The sequence below is a fragment of the Sinocyclocheilus rhinocerous genome, unplaced genomic scaffold, assembly GCF_001515625.1.
Source record: "Sinocyclocheilus rhinocerous isolate Xijiao unplaced genomic scaffold, SAMN03320098_v1.1 scaffold20, whole genome shotgun sequence".
In the NCBI taxonomy this organism is placed as follows: Eukaryota; Metazoa; Chordata; class Actinopteri; order Cypriniformes; family Cyprinidae; genus Sinocyclocheilus; species Sinocyclocheilus rhinocerous.
In genome coordinates this window covers 609,083-629,011 of record NW_015640468.1, presented here as the reverse complement: position 1 = coordinate 629,011, position 19,929 = coordinate 609,083, and the positions used below count along the sequence as shown (strand labels likewise).

At 36.9% G+C, this 19,929-nt stretch overlaps 2 protein-coding genes across 2 annotated transcripts; both read left to right on the top strand.

The window, feature by feature from the left end:
* The first annotated feature begins 714 nt into the window (after window positions 1-714).
* On the top strand, window positions 715-4,932 carry LOC107753144 (dual specificity protein phosphatase 2-like). Its single transcript, XM_016569267.1, has 5 exons — window positions 715-719; window positions 2,239-2,423; window positions 3,167-3,297; window positions 3,398-3,617; window positions 3,713-4,932. Exons 1-5 carry the CDS (start codon window positions 715-717, stop codon window positions 3,961-3,963), a joined length of 792 nt encoding a protein of 263 aa, XP_016424753.1. The 3' UTR covers window positions 3,964-4,932.
* A 4,890-nt stretch (window positions 4,933-9,822) lies between these two features.
* LOC107753091 (alpha-2B adrenergic receptor-like) lies at window positions 9,823-13,175 on the top strand. Its single transcript, XM_016569192.1, has one exon. It carries the CDS (start codon window positions 10,183-10,185, stop codon window positions 11,701-11,703), a length of 1,521 nt encoding a protein of 506 aa, XP_016424678.1. The 5' UTR covers window positions 9,823-10,182; the 3' UTR covers window positions 11,704-13,175.
* The last annotated feature ends 6,754 nt before the right edge of the window (window positions 13,176-19,929 follow it).

The following is a 19,929-nucleotide window of genomic DNA, read 5'->3' as shown; positions in this document are numbered from 1 at the left end:
AACAGTCAATGAAGACGAAGAAGAGAATGACGTGTTCTCCCGGTGCCTATTTATACTATAGTCGCACCGGTAGTGACGTCATGGGCTGTCGCCGGCCAACGTGTTGTTGGTGTTTTTTGAATGTATGCTTCAAACACGGGTCACGACGAGGTGTTCCCCATAGCGACCCCTAGAGGACGCAGTTTGAAGTTCCCTTGAAAGGGAATCACTGTTATCTTGAATCTTGTCAAATTCTGGAGGTGTGTGATTATAAATTATTCCATAATATCTTTTATATTGAAAAAGAAGCATTCAAACAGATAAATGAAGGTGCGGAGAAGTCAAAACAATGAATACCAAATACATTGCATTCAAAATTAATGATATTACTTTTTAAAGCTGCAGAGAAAGAGCCGGCGCAGAGCCAAAAAAGAGGGGAAAGTGCAGAGAAAGACAAATAAGCTGTGATAGGGACAGAGAGAGTGTGAATGCAGCGTTTGTGAATGCGACCTCAGATTACAGACTGCTGTTAAAGATTATCCAGCCCCTTGGGCCATTTCATTCCAAACATAATCCTGCATTCAGAGTTCATGTTGTTTTTCCACTTTATACCACATGGCCTATTTCTCCACTGCACATTGTTTCATTCACAAGTACAACCCCCCCTTTATAGCGCTTCTGTGTGGACGTGCATGGAGAATGTGCTGGCTAGACACTGAGTCCCGGGCAACCACAATGAGGTGCATGCGTGGGAGGTCGTGCTTTTAGAGTCATTCAAGCATCCAGAGAACAACTGGCTCCTTAATGTCTGCAACTGTGTTGTTTGTTCTTAGGGGTTAAAAATAGATGTACATTTGAAATTGATCTGTTTGTCTTTGTCCAGTCACATACAGAATTGATTTTAGAGTGTAAACTTTTAAAAATTGTTCAATTACTAAGGAACTAAATATATTGTATATATGTTTACTGCATATAATCCTAATAGTTTAGTTTGGTTTTGTGATTTTAAGCTGAATGGGTAGAAAATTATTATTCTCAACTGTCATCCGCAGACAGATAAAAAATATTACAATGATGTGAAATACATATTTTGTCAGGCAAGAAATTATTTCAATCAGTGCAATTACAACATAAAAATATAATAGCTCAAAATATCACACAATGCATCAGGTTGATATGTCATGATACATTTCCTAATCTTATTTGATAACTTATTTTAAATATCACATTACTTGTTTGGTGTCTCAGAGACATCAGATATAGCTAAATAAAATGACTAAAATTGTGATAAAATTGTCTGATAATACATACTACACTCCTGCTATCTGCTATTTTAATTGCTTAATTTTTGTTGTCTATAAAAACTTCAATAATATCTGCTGCGTTTTGATGAGGTCAGATGAACAAAATATTTTGTTGGAAAAATCAGGTAAATTTTGAAATTACTATTATTTTTACACCTGCATATAATAAAAAACCTCTAAGATTTTTATGATCAAATTAACTAGAAATAACTAGAAATGTCTATGGTTCCTTTTAAACAGTGTTTAGATAATATGCCACCTGCAGATGTCAGATTCACAGTCACATGATGTGAAAACACAACTTTTTACCTCTGACTAAATACTGGGCTGTAATGCACTTTGGAATGCATTATGTTATTTTTAATAAAACAATAAAATGATAATATATTATTTTATCTGACCACTATTTATTGGTCCACTTTTCTTATTTTTAATAAACATTTTTTGTTCTTTATTCATTATATTCTGAAATTATTATAAACTTGACAGATATCTTCATTTCTATTTTTCCTAGTTTGCAAAGCACTTATATTGTATATAAACTGTTTTATAGCAATACATAGCTACACTTGCATTGTTTGTGTGCTTTGGTTTTTCTTAGCATCTTTTGTCTATTTGTCATTTTAGCAGTTATTCTCTGCTGACAGCTTGCATCACCCACTGAAACTGTACACCTATATGGAAAGTTGCAGCGCGGTGTATTTTACCCACACAAAATTACATGGTACGGTCAAGCATGAAAATACACCATCGCCTTCAGCGCGTGGTTTGATGTTCCTGATTTAACGATGTGACCTTGCCCAAAGCCCCCAGGCCAACCACAAAGATGTCATAATAGACTGTATTCAAACGTGTGTGTGTGTGTGTGTGTGTTGTGGTTTTATGCCTCTATGGTACTGCTTAAACTCACGTCACAAAATAAAAAACACGGGTAACCCCAACGACCACGTGCCAGTGGGAAAAGAGGGGAGAGCGCGCTCCTGGCCCAGCTGCGCAACGGGGAATTCTCTCCGGTGGTGGTCCTGGATGAAAACGGCCGGTCGGTCAGAGATCTGAAGAGCGAGAGTCTGGCCAGTCTCCTCCTCGGTGCCCTTCAGTCAGAGGTCCAGTCTGCCTCGACGCACATCTGCTTCTTACAAGGTAAACTTCACAGAACTAGACATGTTGTCCTTGATTTTTTGGGGAATACTGCAATTCAGTTCCAAACGGCTATATTTTATATATTTCCTTACACTGTAAAAATGGTCTAAAACATCTAAATTACATTTAAAGGTGTGTGTGTGTGTGTATATATATATATATATATATATATAATATATATATATATTCACATACATTTATTTTCACTGTAAAAATGGCAAGTAGGCTACACTACAAAACATTAATGTGGCAACATCTGATTTGATTTGGAATAATATGATTTGACCCCGATTTGACCTGACTCATGTACCATATACTATATTATCTTCTATTTCAACGAAAGTAATTAGATACTATAATTCTGTATTTATATTATCTGTTGGAAAATGTATCATATTTGCAAACTGCATAAACAACTTTGCTTTATACACTGTAAAAATGTTTTGTCAGGTAACATAAAAATGTGCTTCATGTGGTAACATCTAATTCAACTGGTTTTATTCAAGTCAAAAATAATTACAAATATATATAAAATATCAGAAAGAAGAAATGTGCCTTGTTTTACAGTGTATTTCATTTGCATCATAGGTTATTTCTAATCAAAAATGTAATTTGGTCATATAAGTTTGCACTTTGGAGGCTTATTACAAATTCGTCGAGATGTTTACTTGCTCCGTTTGTCAAACCTGGTAAAACGAAATGCACAGAATTAACAACAAAATGTTTTCTTTGACCATTTCTAGGTGGATTTGACGGGTTCTTCGCACTTTATCCAGAGCTCTGCTTTAGCCCTCCTGTCATGTGCTCAAATCATCCTGCTTTCAGTGATTCAGAGCCCATTGTTTCCGGAAGAAAGACTCCTCTCTATGATCAGGTTGGCTATTAGAAATCTCAAAATCATAATGAATTATCTAAATTGAAATCACAATGTCTTTCGAATACACTCATTGACCTTTGTCCTTTGTGATTTCTAGGGTGGTCCAGTTGAAATCCTCCCCTTCCTCTTTCTGGGCAGTGCGCATCACTCATCCAGACGGGAGACTCTGGAGCGATGCGGGATCACGGCTGTGCTGAACGTATCCTCTTCCTGTCCCAACCTGTTTGAAGAGGAACTTCAGTACAAAACTCTGAAGGTGGAGGACAGTCTGGCCGCAGACATACGTGTCCTCTTTCCAGAGGCCATCCACTTCATCGGTAAGTCCTGTGGTATCAACAAAAAGACATTTCTTAATTCTTCAGAAATATAATAATGACATAAAAACTAATGCTCACCTCCGCTGCATCTGCAGATTCAATAAAAGAGAGTGGTGGTCGAGTGCTGGTCCACTGTCAAGCAGGAATCTCCCGGTCAGCCACCATCTGCCTGGCGTACCTCATTCACGCTCGACGTGTCAGTCTGAACGAGGCCTTTGACTTCGTAAAATGCCGCAGACAAGTCATCTCACCCAACTTAGCTTTCATGGGCCAACTTCTTCAGTTTGAGACAGACGTTTTGTGCCCCTATTCTGTAATAGACAGAGAGAACAGTGGCACATTTTGAACTTTAATATCTTGAACTGGCCCCTCTAACTTTCAGAATACAGATCTACTGGCCACAGCTTTGACTTCAAAGACTGTGACAGATCTGCAAAGGTGCTTTCAGGAAGTTTTAGTTCGATGTTATCTATGGGTGTACAAACAGAGAGATATGAGACTCTTAATAAGGGGACCAAATGAGGCATCTCACCCTTTAAACTACACCATGACATAACTCAACTTGTTTGGGTAATGTTGTAGATGGCATCAACTGACTACCTGTTCTTGATTGTTTATGGCAATACAAACTATACATAGATAAATGCCTTTCTGTGTTTCCAAACAACAACGGCATCGCTGACACACTGCTACACCCAATAGCCCTCATGGAAAATGTAATAATCACATGTCATTTTGACATTGTACTACTGACCCAAGATAACTTGTATATGAGATATTGATGAAACAGACAAACAACTTCTGTCATGCAAAACTGGGTAATGTAGGCTACTAAAGCATTTTGTTTTCATTTTAGTTTCAATGGTAATATACGTTTGGGGTGTATCATCATACTGTGAAATTGTGTTGCATCAGTCAATGTTCCATTTGACTGCAGTGACTGATGCTGTGACCATATAAGGCTGTGACGTGTGGTTAGTCTTCTGTCTGGTAAATGTCAAGATTTTCCATGAAGTTACTGTCTAATTGTCAGTCTCGAGCAAGTTTTAAAGGGCAAAGACCTGACAAACTGTGATCTTAGGTCATTTTAAAAGTAAGTTTAATTGTGTTGCGATAGATAACAGGCACTAAAGCCATTTTGTATTTTTTTTTATAAAGTGTTATTTTATTTCCTTTTTTTTGTGAATATTTATTTATATATTTTCATTCAAGCAATGCACTTTAAATTACAATTGTTTTGATAACAATATCTTTTGTAAGCTGTGTGGTTCACTTATTTCAATATGTAAATAAATGGGTTCATTTGTTTAATGCAGAAGTGAATGTAGTTGTCTTTTTTTATTATCGTGTTTTAAATTATTACTTACAGAAAACTTATGGTCCTAAGAGCCCCCAGGGCTCCAAATTCTTTGTAGGCCACCCTCCATGTGTGAATTAAAGCCCAAGTAATTAGACATTACTTAATATGAGAAATGTAGCCACAATTAGCAGTTATGAGAATTGCACATTACATTTTTTAGGTTTTTGAGAGAAGTCTCTTATGCTCACCAAGGCTGCATTTATTTGATCAGAAAATAACTTTTTTCTATTTTAATGTTTCAAAAATGACATTTGTATGTAAAGCTGTATTTTCAGCAGTCATTACACCTGTCTTCAGTGTCACATGGCCCTTCAAAAATCAGTATATCAAACATGTTGATGATTTGGTGTTCAAGAAATATTTCTTATTATTATCAATGTTGAAAACAATTGCCCTAATTAATATTTTTTTTGTGGCAACCATGATACATTTTTTTTTCTCAGAATTTTTTGATGAATAGAAAGATCAAAAGAACCGCATTTACTTGAAACAGTAACCTTCAGTGTGTTGTGGCTAAAAGGTTTCAGTTACTTAAAAAATATGACTTGCCCCAAACGTTTGCAAGTTAGTGTTGTAATATTAAAGAGATCAGAGCGGCAGAGGTGTCATAAACAGATAACATTGCTAATTTCTTTTTTTTTTTTTCACATTGTTGCAGTAGTCATTGGCACACATCTTCCCTTGCTCATTGCTGTGGTAATCACACAAATGTATCAATATGGAAATTGGATTACTACAGTACATGATATAAGCAGCTGAAATCTTTTACCACAGCGCCATCTACTGACGAAGTAAAATTAGCTGACTGTACCTGTCAAGCATTAATACAGGAGACCACAAAGTGGCAGTATTAGACTATAAACCTGAGTATGAGCAGGGCTGCGTTCAGCCCCGACAAAAACGGTGCACAACGTTTTTTAAACGGAAACGGTGGTGCATTGAGCACCAACAAGAGAAAACGTATCTCAAACCCCGTTGCACACCGTTGCACACCGTTTCCAGGAAACATGTCGTTCAAACCGGAAACCGTAGCAAAACGGTGCACACCGGTTTGAGCTTGAACTTGCCCCAGGTCTCTAACGAACACGATTTATGATGATGATGTTGTTGATGATGATATTGTAATTTTTTTCCCAAATATCTCTGTGATAGCTGAATGCGTTGAAGGTGAGCAAATACCAATGAAGAAGTAAAGCAAGAAATACAGTTTTTTTTTTGTTGTTTTATAACTTTGGAGCGTTGTGTGGAATTCATCAGCAAATCAGAAATCAACAATCAAGGAGCATGTGGGGTGATTGTGTTACAGAAGGTCATTGCTGCCTACAGCCATCAGCATCTACAACTCTTTCATTGTGAGCGTGGACATGGAAAACACTTATTTGTTTAGCCTGTGATGACAGAGCTGATATGCTCTCTCACATCTCCCTCAAAACTCAGAACATCATCTGAAACGAACAGCTCTGGTGTGAAGCTGTCTGGCAAACATTTGAACTTATTTGCTTACTCAGGCAGCTTTAAATTGGATCCAGCCTTAACTGTTTCACTTTTTTTTTTTCAGTTCCATTGAGGGCCTCTCAATATTTCTGAATTACATTTTACCCAGTAAATATTTAGGCTGTTAAAGTTCCTACACAGTAACTGTCTCATATTCAAACTTTTCATTTGACACTATTTTTCCGACCGCAGCAATTTCTGCCTTTTTTTTTTTTACTTTGAATACCTAAACAGGTAATTCAAATAATGCTTACGACAGGCTATGGGGAATATTGGCAGTCTTGTCGGCTCCAGTGCACTTTGTCAGCTAAGTGAATTTGGAAAATCTGAATGTTGCCCAGGGTTAATTCTGTTTGTGAACTCTCACGCCATCAGTTTGCTCATAACAGCAGGAACATGATAAAGCCACAGTGGGTTTACTTTTGTTTGGGAATCAAGTTTGCTTCAAATAACTGTCCTTAAATGCTGATCGGTATGCAGCTATTGCTTTCATTGCCATTAGAAACCGCAGAATTAGAACAGTGAAACATTCATAATCTCCCTCCTACTCTTTTTTTTAAAAAGAACTTACAAAACTTTCTGACATAATTGGTCTGTAATATATTGCATATCCAAGTCATAGGCTAATAGGTAAACGGATCAATTAAACTATTTTTTTTTTCAGATGCCAATAATATAAAAATGGCCAAATATCCCCTTGTGAAAGAGAAGTACATTTAGCATACTTTTAAGAAAGGAAATAATATATTTATATAATAATGTAATAAATTTCAAATTATATATAATGTTTTCAGACACTTGATTGCATGTTATTTGCAATTAAATGAAAATGGATTATAGTTTAAATTTATATAAAATGTATTTAGCTTGTCTGGCATAATAGTACTTAATTAGATCTTTATATTTAACTTCATAATTACTTTTGTTGCCTTTGATATGAAATATCAATGAAGTGTATTGCTGTATGAACTGACAAGCAATTATGGTAAACAAAAATTTGAGTGATGTGAGTCAACACATCAAAATAAGTGTACTTCTTGAAAGTATGGAAATGATTTTTTTTAAAAATATGATTTAAAATGCACTTTAGAGTAAAACTTTTAATTTGACATTATTACAAACTTTTTAAAAGTGTACTTGTGTATTAAAAACATGAAGACACTAAGTACTCTCTCTGCAGGTTTTATTTCATTAATATTATATTATATGCAAGTATAGTTATATATGCAAGTTGTTTTAATACACTTCTACGATTTGAAGTACACTGCAATTATACATTCAATACAATTAAGTGCACTTCTTTTTCACAAAGGTTGGCAAATTAAACAGCCTATCTCATATATCACTCTATCACTAAGAAGAAAATGACTTCTCTCCTGAAGGAACATCATGACCCTCTTGAAAGCTATTGGGGAAAAAGTACAGTAAATGCAGTTTCCAAAGAGAACTTCATTCTCAGGAGTGCCATGATCTTAAAAGGCATACAGACATTAATGGGAAATAAATAATATGACAGGCAGTGGAAATTTTAACACCATTAAAAATTAGTCACGCATTTTAGTCAATATGCCTTAATCAGGTTATACTCCATGCTGAATTTAAAAACGGAAGAAAAAGAGGTTGTGAGAGAGCAGTCTTTACAGTTGCGAGTTTTTGTCAACTGATTTTTTTTTTCGAAAAGACTTTTGTCAGCTGAACAATTTGTTATGTGGTTAAACAACAGTACTACTCATTGAAAGCACTATACTATCCCGCATAGCCTCATTTTCATTATTGTCAAAAATTAAATATAGCGCCACACTCACTAAGGTCTATAAGAGTAGGCTTAACACAGTTTTGGATCATGCAGAATGCTTCAAAAGAAACACAACCCAGTGAATGAGTCACAAGATCGTGTTGTATTCTGACCTTGACACAGCTGAAAAATTGACGCATGAGTGAATGTCATCCTGCAACAACAAAAACTTGAAGGACTTTTGTATAAATAAAAGATTGATCAAAATACATTGATGCTTAAATGAATGCTGGACCAATGAAGAAAGAATTAGGTTAATCACCTTTCAAAATTATGGTTAAATATTCTGTTTTGTCCATAAGGGGGCAGACCTCACTTCAGGTTTATAAATGAACGTCTATCTATCTATCTATCTATCTATCTATCAAAAATACTCAAACATTTCTATAAAACCTAGTACTCCACAGAAGAGCTCTCTGTACGAAAGACTGCTTCGTGCAAATATTTAAAATATATATTTTTGCATACTGGAAATGGTTCGACTCATTCGACCCTTTTGACACAACGTCCTATGTTCTTTGCTAAAATCACGACGGTAATACAGGTGATTCAGGAAATATAAATTCACTGATCCTAATGGAAACGCATGAATTCTTCATGAGTTCTTGAATTCTCCAAAATGTGTTATTTGAATTGCATCCACTACACGCCTGTATTTGTTTTATGTTTGACAATAGAGTGTTAGGATAGGTCAGGCTTTTCAGTGGGAGGGAAGAGTTCGCCTCATGACGCCCGTCCTGACATCACTTATACTGGGGTACTGAGGAGAAGCGTTGCGTAGAGATGAAGCCAGAGCGGCGCACGCGAGCCGCACCGACACTTCAAACTGTCACTGAGGTAATACGCGAGGCACGCAGGAGGCATACAACTCTCTGACTGAGATACTGTGACTAAAACGGGAGAAACACGGCTGGAGAAGGACGGCAAACTGTTTTCAGACATTATCCTTCTTTTTAGTGCTTGGACATACCCGACTCATTTTGGCGTGCCTCTGATTCCTTATTAAGCCGACTTTCTCCACTCAGGAATGTAACAACGGCACAACTACAACAGACTCCATCATTTATCAGGGTAGTTGTTGCGCTTAAATTCTTTTTGCAAACTTGTGAAAACTGTGAGGGGGAAACTGGCACACCGCCGCGCGCTGCTGTGTGCTCTCTGGAGATTTATATTTAAAGCCTTGCGTTCCGTGGAGGGTTGTGCATCTGGGTAACCTAGATTTAAGCATTCAAATATATTTGTTTTGTAAGCACTTGGCGAGAATCTATAACGTTTTTATTCGTAATTTGAACTTTAGAATGTTTAAAAGGTTATAATTGAATAATTGTTACTCAAATCATTTATGGAAGCACAATATTACGCAGCTATTTCATATTGTCAATGAATCTATTTGTGACAGCATTGCTGTTTTTTTTTTTGCACTGGGCGTTTTGTTTGTTGTTTTAGTTTTAGTTTTTCCTCTCACGTTATCTGTCTTCTATAAAACATTCAGAAGCTGATAATTTAGCGACAGAACCATAAATTATTATTGATCAGAACCGTAAATTATAATTAAATATATGTAATCTCTCTGACATTTAATTTATTTGATGGCTGTCCTTTAAATTAAGTTGCACGTTTCCATAACTGTTCCATAACCCAGATGACGCTTATTCCAAATTTGAGGCAAAGTAATAAAGTATTAACACTCGAGATGTCACATAAAAATGGCTGACAGAATCTTTTCGCAGTGAGCAATGTATTAATTCGATTATGCGTAAAATTGTTTATTTAATTTCAACAAAATATATTTTACTAAGTTCTTAGAAGAAGAAAAAACACCTAAACGAAATTATTCAATTTATTCTGCCCACATTTGGATTACTAATAGAGAAGGTTAATCCACGTGTATTCTCAGTTGCCGCGCTGTGGCAGTCATGGCAAGCGCGTGCTCGGCAGGCACGGGTCTGCATGGCCACACCATCAATGGCACTGGAGGCACGTCTTCACCGATTTGTAACCAGAGTATGTTAAAACCCCCTCCTTACACTCCAGAAGCCACAGCAGCCTTTGCAACAGCCATCACATTGATGATTCTTTTTACAATTGTTGGCAATATTCTTGTCATCATCGCTGTTTTAAACAGTCGCTCGCTCAGAGGACCCCAGAATCTCTTCTTGGTCTCCCTTGCGGCTGCAGACATTTTGGTGGCCACCCTCATCATCCCATTTTCACTGGCCAATGAACTGATGGGCTACTGGTATTTCCGCTCCGTATGGTGTGAGATTTACCTGGCGTTGGATGTGTTGTTCTGCACTTCGTCTATAGTACACCTGTGCGCTATCAGTCTAGACCGCTACATGTCTATCTCACGTGCTGTCACGTACGGCGCACAGAGGACACCCAAACGCATCAAATGTGCCATTTTGGTGGTGTGGCTGATCTCAGCAGTCATCTCCTTCCCACCACTACTCTCCATGAACAAGAACAAAGGTGATGCAGGAGGGCTGCCACAGTGTGAACTCAACAATGAGCGCTGGTACATCCTGTACTCTACTATCGGTTCCTTCTTTGCTCCTTGTCTGATTATGATCTTAGTCTACATGCGGATCTACCAGATCGCCAAGCAGCGCACACGATGTCCACCAGGAGAGCCCCGCAAAGAGGTCCCAGCCAATGCGGCAACCCCTCAGCACAAGGTCCACACGGAGGGTCTACAAAACGGAAGGGGAGATGAAACGCCCTCTACCTTGCAGAAAAAACCCAGGCCTCCGACTCTGGCTGTGTCCCAAGTGGAGTCCATCCAGCAGGCGGCGAGCCCTCCAATCTCCAACAAACATCTGCAACCCCCTTTGACAACCCTGACACTGACCACGCCGTGCCCCTCCCCGTCTCCTTCGAATTCATCCGAAATGGCTCCTAATAAACCTAAAGAGGGGAAAAAGGCGAAGAAGACCATGAAACAGCCTGACAACAATAACGGAGAGAGCATGAGCTCTGACTCAGACACTGAGCAAGGTGGGAGGGAGTTAGAGGTCCCTTGTACCCCGAGCATGACACCCAGTGGCATCCATTCCCCGGCCACCATCCAGAAATACAGAGACATGATCGCCACCACCAAAGGTGCCAAATTGGTGACCCGGAAGACGAAGCAGGAAGGAACGCCCAACTCCGCACGGCGCAAAGCCATGGTGAACCGAGAGAAGCGCTTCACCTTTGTGCTGGCGGTGGTAATTGGCGTCTTTGTCATCTGCTGGTTCCCTTTCTTCTTCTCGTACAGCCTACAAGCTGTGTGCCCAGAGACGTGCACCCTGCCAGAGCCACTCTTTAAGTTCTTCTTCTGGATCGGCTACTGCAACAGCTGCCTCAACCCAGTCATCTACACCATCTTCAACAAAGACTTCCGCAGAGCCTTCAAAAAGATTCTCTGCAAGAACACCAAAGGCACATTCTTCTGAAGCTCCTGAAGTGGATCATCTCATCAGACAACAAACATACGGCTATTCAGAACACAGACTTCAGAAAAAGATGAAAAGAAGCACAATAACAGTGCTGTTGCGATGTAAACGAAGGGCTTTTTGTGCTGCCCGGTGAACTGAGGGCACCATGCTACTCAAATGACTCTTTCTTTGTCCAGGTTACCGCCTCTGGCATTGGATTCCTGGTATTTGTGCTATAAAATGGGGCTAATCCAAAAATATTCACAGACACTGACAAATCAAAGCTGAAAACAAAATAATTTACAGGGACTATCGCACACCTGCAAGGACAAGCCACATGGAGGTCAATACGAAGGTTATTGTATTTTTTTTTTCTCATTTCTAAGAACACCAGGCCTTGGGGATACTGCATACATGGATTTCTCTAAGGATTTCAGAGGTACACCATTCAGAATCTTTACATACAGTTTTTCCATGCTGATTGGTTTACCAATGCCTACACAGCATCATTTCTGAGGAACAAAGACATGAAATGCTCCTGTGGAAATCCTTGCCAGGGGCAATGTGTAGGAAAGAGGTGACGCAAGTTTCTCCGATCAAACATTAAGGCTTCTAGTTACAGACCCCCCCTAGAGTAGGACCATTGGGGAGTTTTTCTGGCATTCTGTGATGCTGAAAGGCTCTGTGAATACAGAATACCTGCCATGGATGGAAGCCTTTCTTTCTCTTTCCATCTTGGACAGGTTGGCAGCAGGCTTTAAGATAGCAAAATGTTTATTACAGGAACTTTAGATATGTATTCATATCGAAAGTCATTTTCATTTTTAATATGATAAGACTCTTTGCATCATCAAAAATGACTTTAGACTTTGGTAACTGTGTCAGATGACACAAACACCTCCAGATTTCACTGGAGGTGCTCTTTCTGACTCGGTTCAGCACTTTGCTTTGTATAAAAGAACAAATTATCATTTGTTGGTGTACACTGATCTACTGCACCCTAAATGTCTGAGCATTCAGCAGGGTGATACTTTGGGACTAAGGGCTGATAGCAGTGATGCTTTCTATTTCGTTGGTCATTGTCTTTTTGCTAATGATCCCTGTGTGTGTGTGAGCAAATGTTGTGAATGGGTATGTGTTGGGTCTGACTGCAGTGTATGTTTGGAAATGTATGCTGTGTGCGAGAGGGTGTGCGAATGTTGTTGTGCAGAGTTTTCTTTGTGTAATGGTGTGTGAGTTCACATCCCTCCCCTGATTCCCCTGGCACCAGTTCAACTATATATGTATGTGCTTGATAAATGTGGCTGGTTCGCCATATCTGCCAGTGCTTATGATTCAGCTACTTCTCGTGCCAATGCTTTTACATGTTTTGCTGCTAAACTCATTTAATATCTTCTTAAACCAGAGTTTATTTCAAAATAATCTTTTTATTGCAGGTCATTTTGAACTAATAATTTTGAGACAGTTAGGAAATGAGTTAGAGGAGATGAGAGCTGTAAATTATTCTTATGTGAATGATTTTGTATTTATTTATCCTGCTATTTCTTATTGTTTCCCCCTAATATATATATATATATATATATATTCCATTTTTTCCCAAGGGGAAAACAGACATGAGTTCCGTTTCGGCTACAACACAATTAAAAAGCCTTCTACTGTGCTTTTTTTTTTTTTTTTGGTATGACTTTTGTATGTGTCAGGACATTGCATTCAGGCTGCATTCTCATAAGCTTTGCAATTGATGGGATCCTGGTAACTGTATCCATTTTGCCTCCTGGACTCCTCTTTCTTCAGTGTAATGCTGTTGGTTTTCCACTGCTCTTGAAAAATAAAACCGCTAAGCTGTGTGTGCCAACTGACTCATTGCTGTCAGAGAATAACTATGGTGCTTTTAATGCAGATGAACAGATTTTTATCTCAGCACACGTCATTGGGACACATTAAAAATTATGCAAAGAAAATGAGGTTTTACTAATGGCAAGGCTTTATGAAAACCAGGCATTTAAAATTCCTTCTCCAAAACAACTCTAGAACAAAATTGTCAACAGATCCTTGTTGTTTATGTGGAATGGACAACAGTATGCCTCACTTTCCTTATTCATTTGTATGATTTTTACAGATTTTAATGCAAATATACTAGTAACTACTATAGATATAGAGAGAGGAAATTTGTATTCAAAAGGGAAGATGTTTTGACATATTAGAATATGAGATTAATTGGTGTTTTGGCAGATGTATGTTGATATGGTTGGATAAACTCTCAGTCTCCCCTAAGGTCAATTTGACACCCTCCAATCCTTCTTTAAAAATGAATATTCACAGGCATGATTGCGTTAGGAATGGTGATGTTTCTGAACACAATGCAGGCATGAGATTGAGGATTAATGCTGGACTGTTTAATACTAAAATGCAGGTTCAGCTTCTTTGATGTTAATTGCCTTTTTATCAACACTGCACTTTAAAAATAATGGAATATAATTTTTTTTTTAAATATTATGTGTATTTTACAAGATAAGAGGCAGACTCTCTGAACTCAAACAGGGACAGAGATTAATTTCTGGTAATTGCAGGAAGATGCTGCATTTATAATTAAATAATTTTGTATGAATTAGTAGCCTACCCTTTTTCTTAAGCATTTACATGTAAGGTCATGCTCTGGCAGAGCCTCAGACTCTTGATTGCTTTGCTTTGTCTCACAGAGAAATTGAAGAATATGAAAACATCATTCCAGGGAAACGAACATTCCAGAGCGTCAGGCTGTCTGTTAAGAACATCTTTCAATTAAACAAAATACAAGTTGCAGGCAAAATTCAGAAAAACATTTTAGACACACGGTCCGGTTAATGCAGGAACAGAAACGTTTGGGAAAATTTGAAACCTATTTTTTAAACAACAGAATCTAATTAGTGGTTAAGTAAGAGGCTGGCAGTGTGGGGTAGCTATTAGAAGACATGCAAACACATCTTTGCATCCAAAGCCCACTCTCAATTTGCAAAATAAAGTAAAAGAGCTTTATTTAGTCTCTGAATCCAAATGTGTATTGGGACAATGAAGCGAAACTTTAAGGTCATGTCACAGAATCTTACGGCTGATATGAACCACAAGAAATCTTCCCAAAGTTTTTAGAGCTTTGTTTGCGATGTGTATAATAAAAAACAACAACTCCTAATCCAGAATCTTTAATCCTCTCCAGAATAAATTGTTCACAGTATCTAATGGATAATGTACATCGAGCTGGTGATCAGGACCCGAAGGGATCTTTTATTACCCTGAAGGGGTTTATTTATCAAAACCCACCAGCTGGATGTACATTACCTTGCTTATTACATGGTTATTTGAGTTTAACGATTTTATTGTCTCACTAAATGTAAAGCTCCTAAAGTTCCTATAGCAAGTGGCTTTAAGGCAAATTCTAACAAGACGAATATTTAAAGGATAACGTATTTTACCTGTTTATTATCTAATAATCCATTACAGTGTACAGTTTTCCTGGCAAGAAGATGAACACAACAAGAACAACATTACAGCTCTATTAATAAGCAATCTGTTAGACGGTGTTGCTACTGATGCTGATCATTATCAGGGAATAAAAGACCTCACAATGTGACTGACAAATCATAATTTAGAGAGCCATGCAATAGTAAGGTTCCCGAAGTAAAAATCCTATTGATTTTCAGTTGAACTTTTAAACCATTAAAGGCAGGCCTAATGTGAGCTAGGAGTTTGTTAATCAATGGTAAATACTTTTGTTGAAGTCATCAGATCTTCAATTAATTTTCTTAAATAATCATGTTCAACAGCAGAATTCCTGGTGAAAAGCAACATTATTCATGATGCTGCAAAGAAATCTCCACTAATCAGGGAACTGAAACCGTGAATGACGTAATCGAGTCGAAGTCTCCCTATTCTCTCAAACTACTTTAATATTTCTACTTTGATTATGTAATTCGCAATGCTTTATTTTAGTTCCTGGCAAGAAGATGAACACAACAACAACAACATTACAGCTCTATTAATAAGCAATCTGTTAGACGGTGTTGCTACTGATGCTGATCATTATCAGGGAATAAAAGACCTCACAATGTGACTGACAAATCATAATTTAGAGAGCCATGCAATAGTAAGGTTCCCGAAGTAAAAATCCTATTGATTTTCAGTTGAACTTTTAAACCATTAAAGGCAGGCCTAATGTGAGCTAGGAGTTTGTTAATCAATGGTAAATACTTTTGTTGAAGTCATCAGATCTTCAATTAATTTTCTTAAATAATCATGTTCAACAGCAGAATTCCTGGTGAAAAGCAACATTATTCATGATGCTGCAAAGAAATCTCCACTAATCAGGGAACTGAAACCGCGAATGACGTAATCGAGTCGAAGTCTCCCTATTCTCTCAAACTACTACTACTCCCTATTCTACTTTGATTATGTAATTCGCAATGCTTTATTTTAGTTATTTCCCTCGTTAAAGACATTAAAGGGATAGTTCACCCTATGCCTTCTAATGCCACCCTAACATTTTGTAATGATTTACATGTTTTTTTTTGTTTGTTTTTTTCTGTTAAAAACTAAATGTGGGTAACCAAACAGTTGCTAGTCACATTGACTTCCATATATGGAAACACAAAAATACTATGGAAGTCAATGGGGACCAGAAACTGTTTGGTTACCCACATTCTTTAAAATATCTTCTTTTGTGTTCAGCAGAAGAAAGAAACTCATACAGGTTTGAAATGACATGAGGCTGAGTGAATGATGACAGAATTTTCATTTTAGGGTGAAGTATCCCTTTAATTACACACACAGTCTTGTACCTTTATGTTTTTGACTGATTTTCAAATACTTTCTTGCTTCAAAGTATGTAATTTATTTTTTACCTTTGGTTTGATTCGTGGCTTATAACTCTTTATGGATTACTTTTTTTTAAAATCCCTATGTGAAAGATTAATGGGAAGAAAATATGAGTTGCTCTCTGTAAATAGCAGCTGGACATATTAGACGCAAATTTGTCGATTACTTTGTCTATTTTTGCTCCACCAACTAAAATATTTCCATATGCAGTTACAACAGAACCTTAATAAATCAGTGTTTTTGAATAAATTATCACTCAGTTAGAAAGACAGAATCTGAATTCTACCTTTACTATTTCGACCATATCATAATGTAGCAGAAAGAACAAGAGTAGTATGTTAGTATGGTATTCAGAATTGGCTTGTCATTATTTAATTGTTGTTGAATAAGGTTTTATTATTTATTTATATATATTTTTTTACAAACCTATTGATTAAATTATTTAATGACCCCCTCATAAAGACAGTCACTTGTTGCCATTTACTGAGTTAATGCTGTAACCTTCAGAAAAGGTCGCTGAAAGATCATAACTGTGTTCTTTAATGTATGAAGCATTAAGAAATGTTATGAAGCAACATCTGTTATGTAAAGCAGCAACATTCTAAAACATCAGATTAGTTAAGAGTATCTCATGTCCTTAATTGACAAGTTCAAAAAGTTCAACAAGTTCAACTTCCTCTTAGGAAGTGTCCCTTATTACCCTCCCTGTAACTGACTTTGCACTGTACTAATCCTAAAGGATATCAAAAAATAACATTAGATTCACACACACACACACACACAGGTTTGTTTTTGTGATGTTGATCCAGGAACATTTCTTACTTGGCAAAATCACGGCGACCGTATGATAAAACCAATGTCTGTATGATTCTGTAAACAAGAGCTAATCCATTTAGTATTTCAGTTTGACCATTTTGTTTCAGAAATATCTTGAGTCTGATATGACAGCACTACAGTTTGTATTTTACCCCTGACCCAAATTCTCATCCATGGAAATTCTATAATGTTCATGTGTTTGTGGGAGCAAATTATTACAGTACATTTAAAAACGGATTTGCAGGACTATGGCTGGGAATGGATGGGAGGAGGAGGAGGAGGGGTTGTTTTTTGGCATAGAAAATCAAACAGGAAATACAAAGTGTGTTCAGTCACAGCCTCATCACGTACCACATCTCATCATGTCTAACAACTGTATCATAATCCACTGAGGATAGCTCTTTTAGGACAAGCACTCAGCCTCAGTGGTGTCTTCACTATCTGAGAGAAAAGCTAAGGGAATTTTTTAACTCAATTTTTTTTTTACTATTAGTGATTCTCTTGTCGTTTAAATGTACTCTTAAAGGCAAAGCATAAGAAATGAGGAAATATTACAGAAAAGGGGGTGAGAATGATTTTCTAATGTTTGACAGATTTGAAGGAACTCGTGTATTGACTGAATGTGAAAAAAGTGCAAAACATATAATCATAAGCATCAATTAAGTGTGAAGGAGATCAAGCACAAGGACATATTTTCGTTTGGTTCTATTAATTTATTTAAAAATACATTAAAATCAAGTTCATACTATACAATAACTCTATGATGAGCATGTTGTAAATTTATGAATTAAAATTAAATTTTTATATTTTTCTGGTTCCATAAAATCAGAAGGGCGATCTGTCCTGATATAATAATGACAAAAGCTCATTAAATCAATTAAATATTGGAATAAAAAAAAAAGTATGGTTTAACATAAGCATTTATTATTATTCCTTAAAATGGTTTCATGGTTCTACTAATTTATTCAAAAATATATAAAAATGCAGTTCATACATATAAACATATAAAGACACTTTTATGATGAGCAAGTCGTAAATTTCCTAATTTAAATTAATTTTGATATTTTTCTGGTTGCATAAAATTAAAAAAATTAAAAAAATCAGGGTGAACTGTAAATGAAGAAAAAAAAACTAGCAAGACAGAGAAACACGAGATGGGAGCTTCCACAGATAACGTGTTTATTGACAATGAAATAGTAAATGAAACAGATGGATGAGCAATGCAGACTTAGCTGAGAAACAGGTGAGTAATGGTAAGTGGTAAGGACTTACGAGTCCACAGCAGTGATGGCACAACAGGATGATGAGGAATGATGGCTGGAGGATCGATGCAGGTAAGTAGCCAGGTAAGTTGTGCAAGGGTAACAAGACCAGACAATGGTGGAGTGCATAGTGATGGCTAATAAATGGTGACTTGATGAGTGCGGGAAGGTGCAGCGAATCAGAATTCCGGGGACTGTGAACGAGTGGATGGAGCTGCAGGATCTGGTGTGACTCTGTGACAATATGAAAATAAATACTTGAATATAAAAACTTATTATGTGTTTAAAATAATCATTTATTAGTATTTAAAAAAAACATTTAAATCTTTTATCTTTAAAAAAAATACAGTGGGTATAGAAAATAATCACCCCATTTAAAATAATCACATTTTGTTGCTTTGCAGCCTGAAATGAAGACGGACACAATTTTTGTTTTATCCAGCTGTATTTACTCAGTGGTTTAGGCCGTAGGATTGCCGAAAGACTAAAGAAACATTATCAGCACGATGGTATAAAACTGTACATTTCTTGTCTATTACAAGCCACTGCCACTTATACCAACAACGGAGATAATCACAGAATAGCAAAATATGTGGGAGAGCGTTGCTATTGAGTGACAATATTGTACTAAATAGCACTTCATTGTTAATGTTGAATCAAGACTAGTTAGCACATAAATAGGGGTTCAAGCGCATACCCAAGGATCAGCAATCTCCAAGAAAAATCACACACATACACACAATATTCGTATCATCTGATAGACCTCCTCATTCTGAACAACTTTGAGTCTAGAACTACTGCTGTTAATTAATGTTTGTTAAATAATTGAGAATATGTAAAAAACCTCCTTTTGCAAACTGAAAATGTTGAAAAACAGACTGTAGTACAATTCTTTGGACTCTCTAGGTCAATAATTATCAAAACATTTTGAACTTTACCCTTTGGGTAGCTATAATGGGGTCGCTTATAAAGGGGGCGTGTCCAAATATATCCAAAAGCATATAAAGCCTAGATAAAAACTCAAAACTTCACGAAACTAGGTGAGCACATGCGACAGGTGATTCTAAACAAACATGCACAAGTTTATAGAGATTGGACCACAGGTGGAGCTATAACAGTCATAATGATTAAAAATAATCAGATTTCTACTTGGCAAATTACCTGGATTTTCCAAAAATGCTTTTTTAAATAATTGATTTAGGTGGTTACAGGCTTGCTAAATATGTAGTGTCTTTTTTTCATATGTGCTTAAGTGCCTTAAAGTGCTTGAACCCCAATAATCGCTGCTTGCAGCTATATTTTATAATTGAAATGGTTT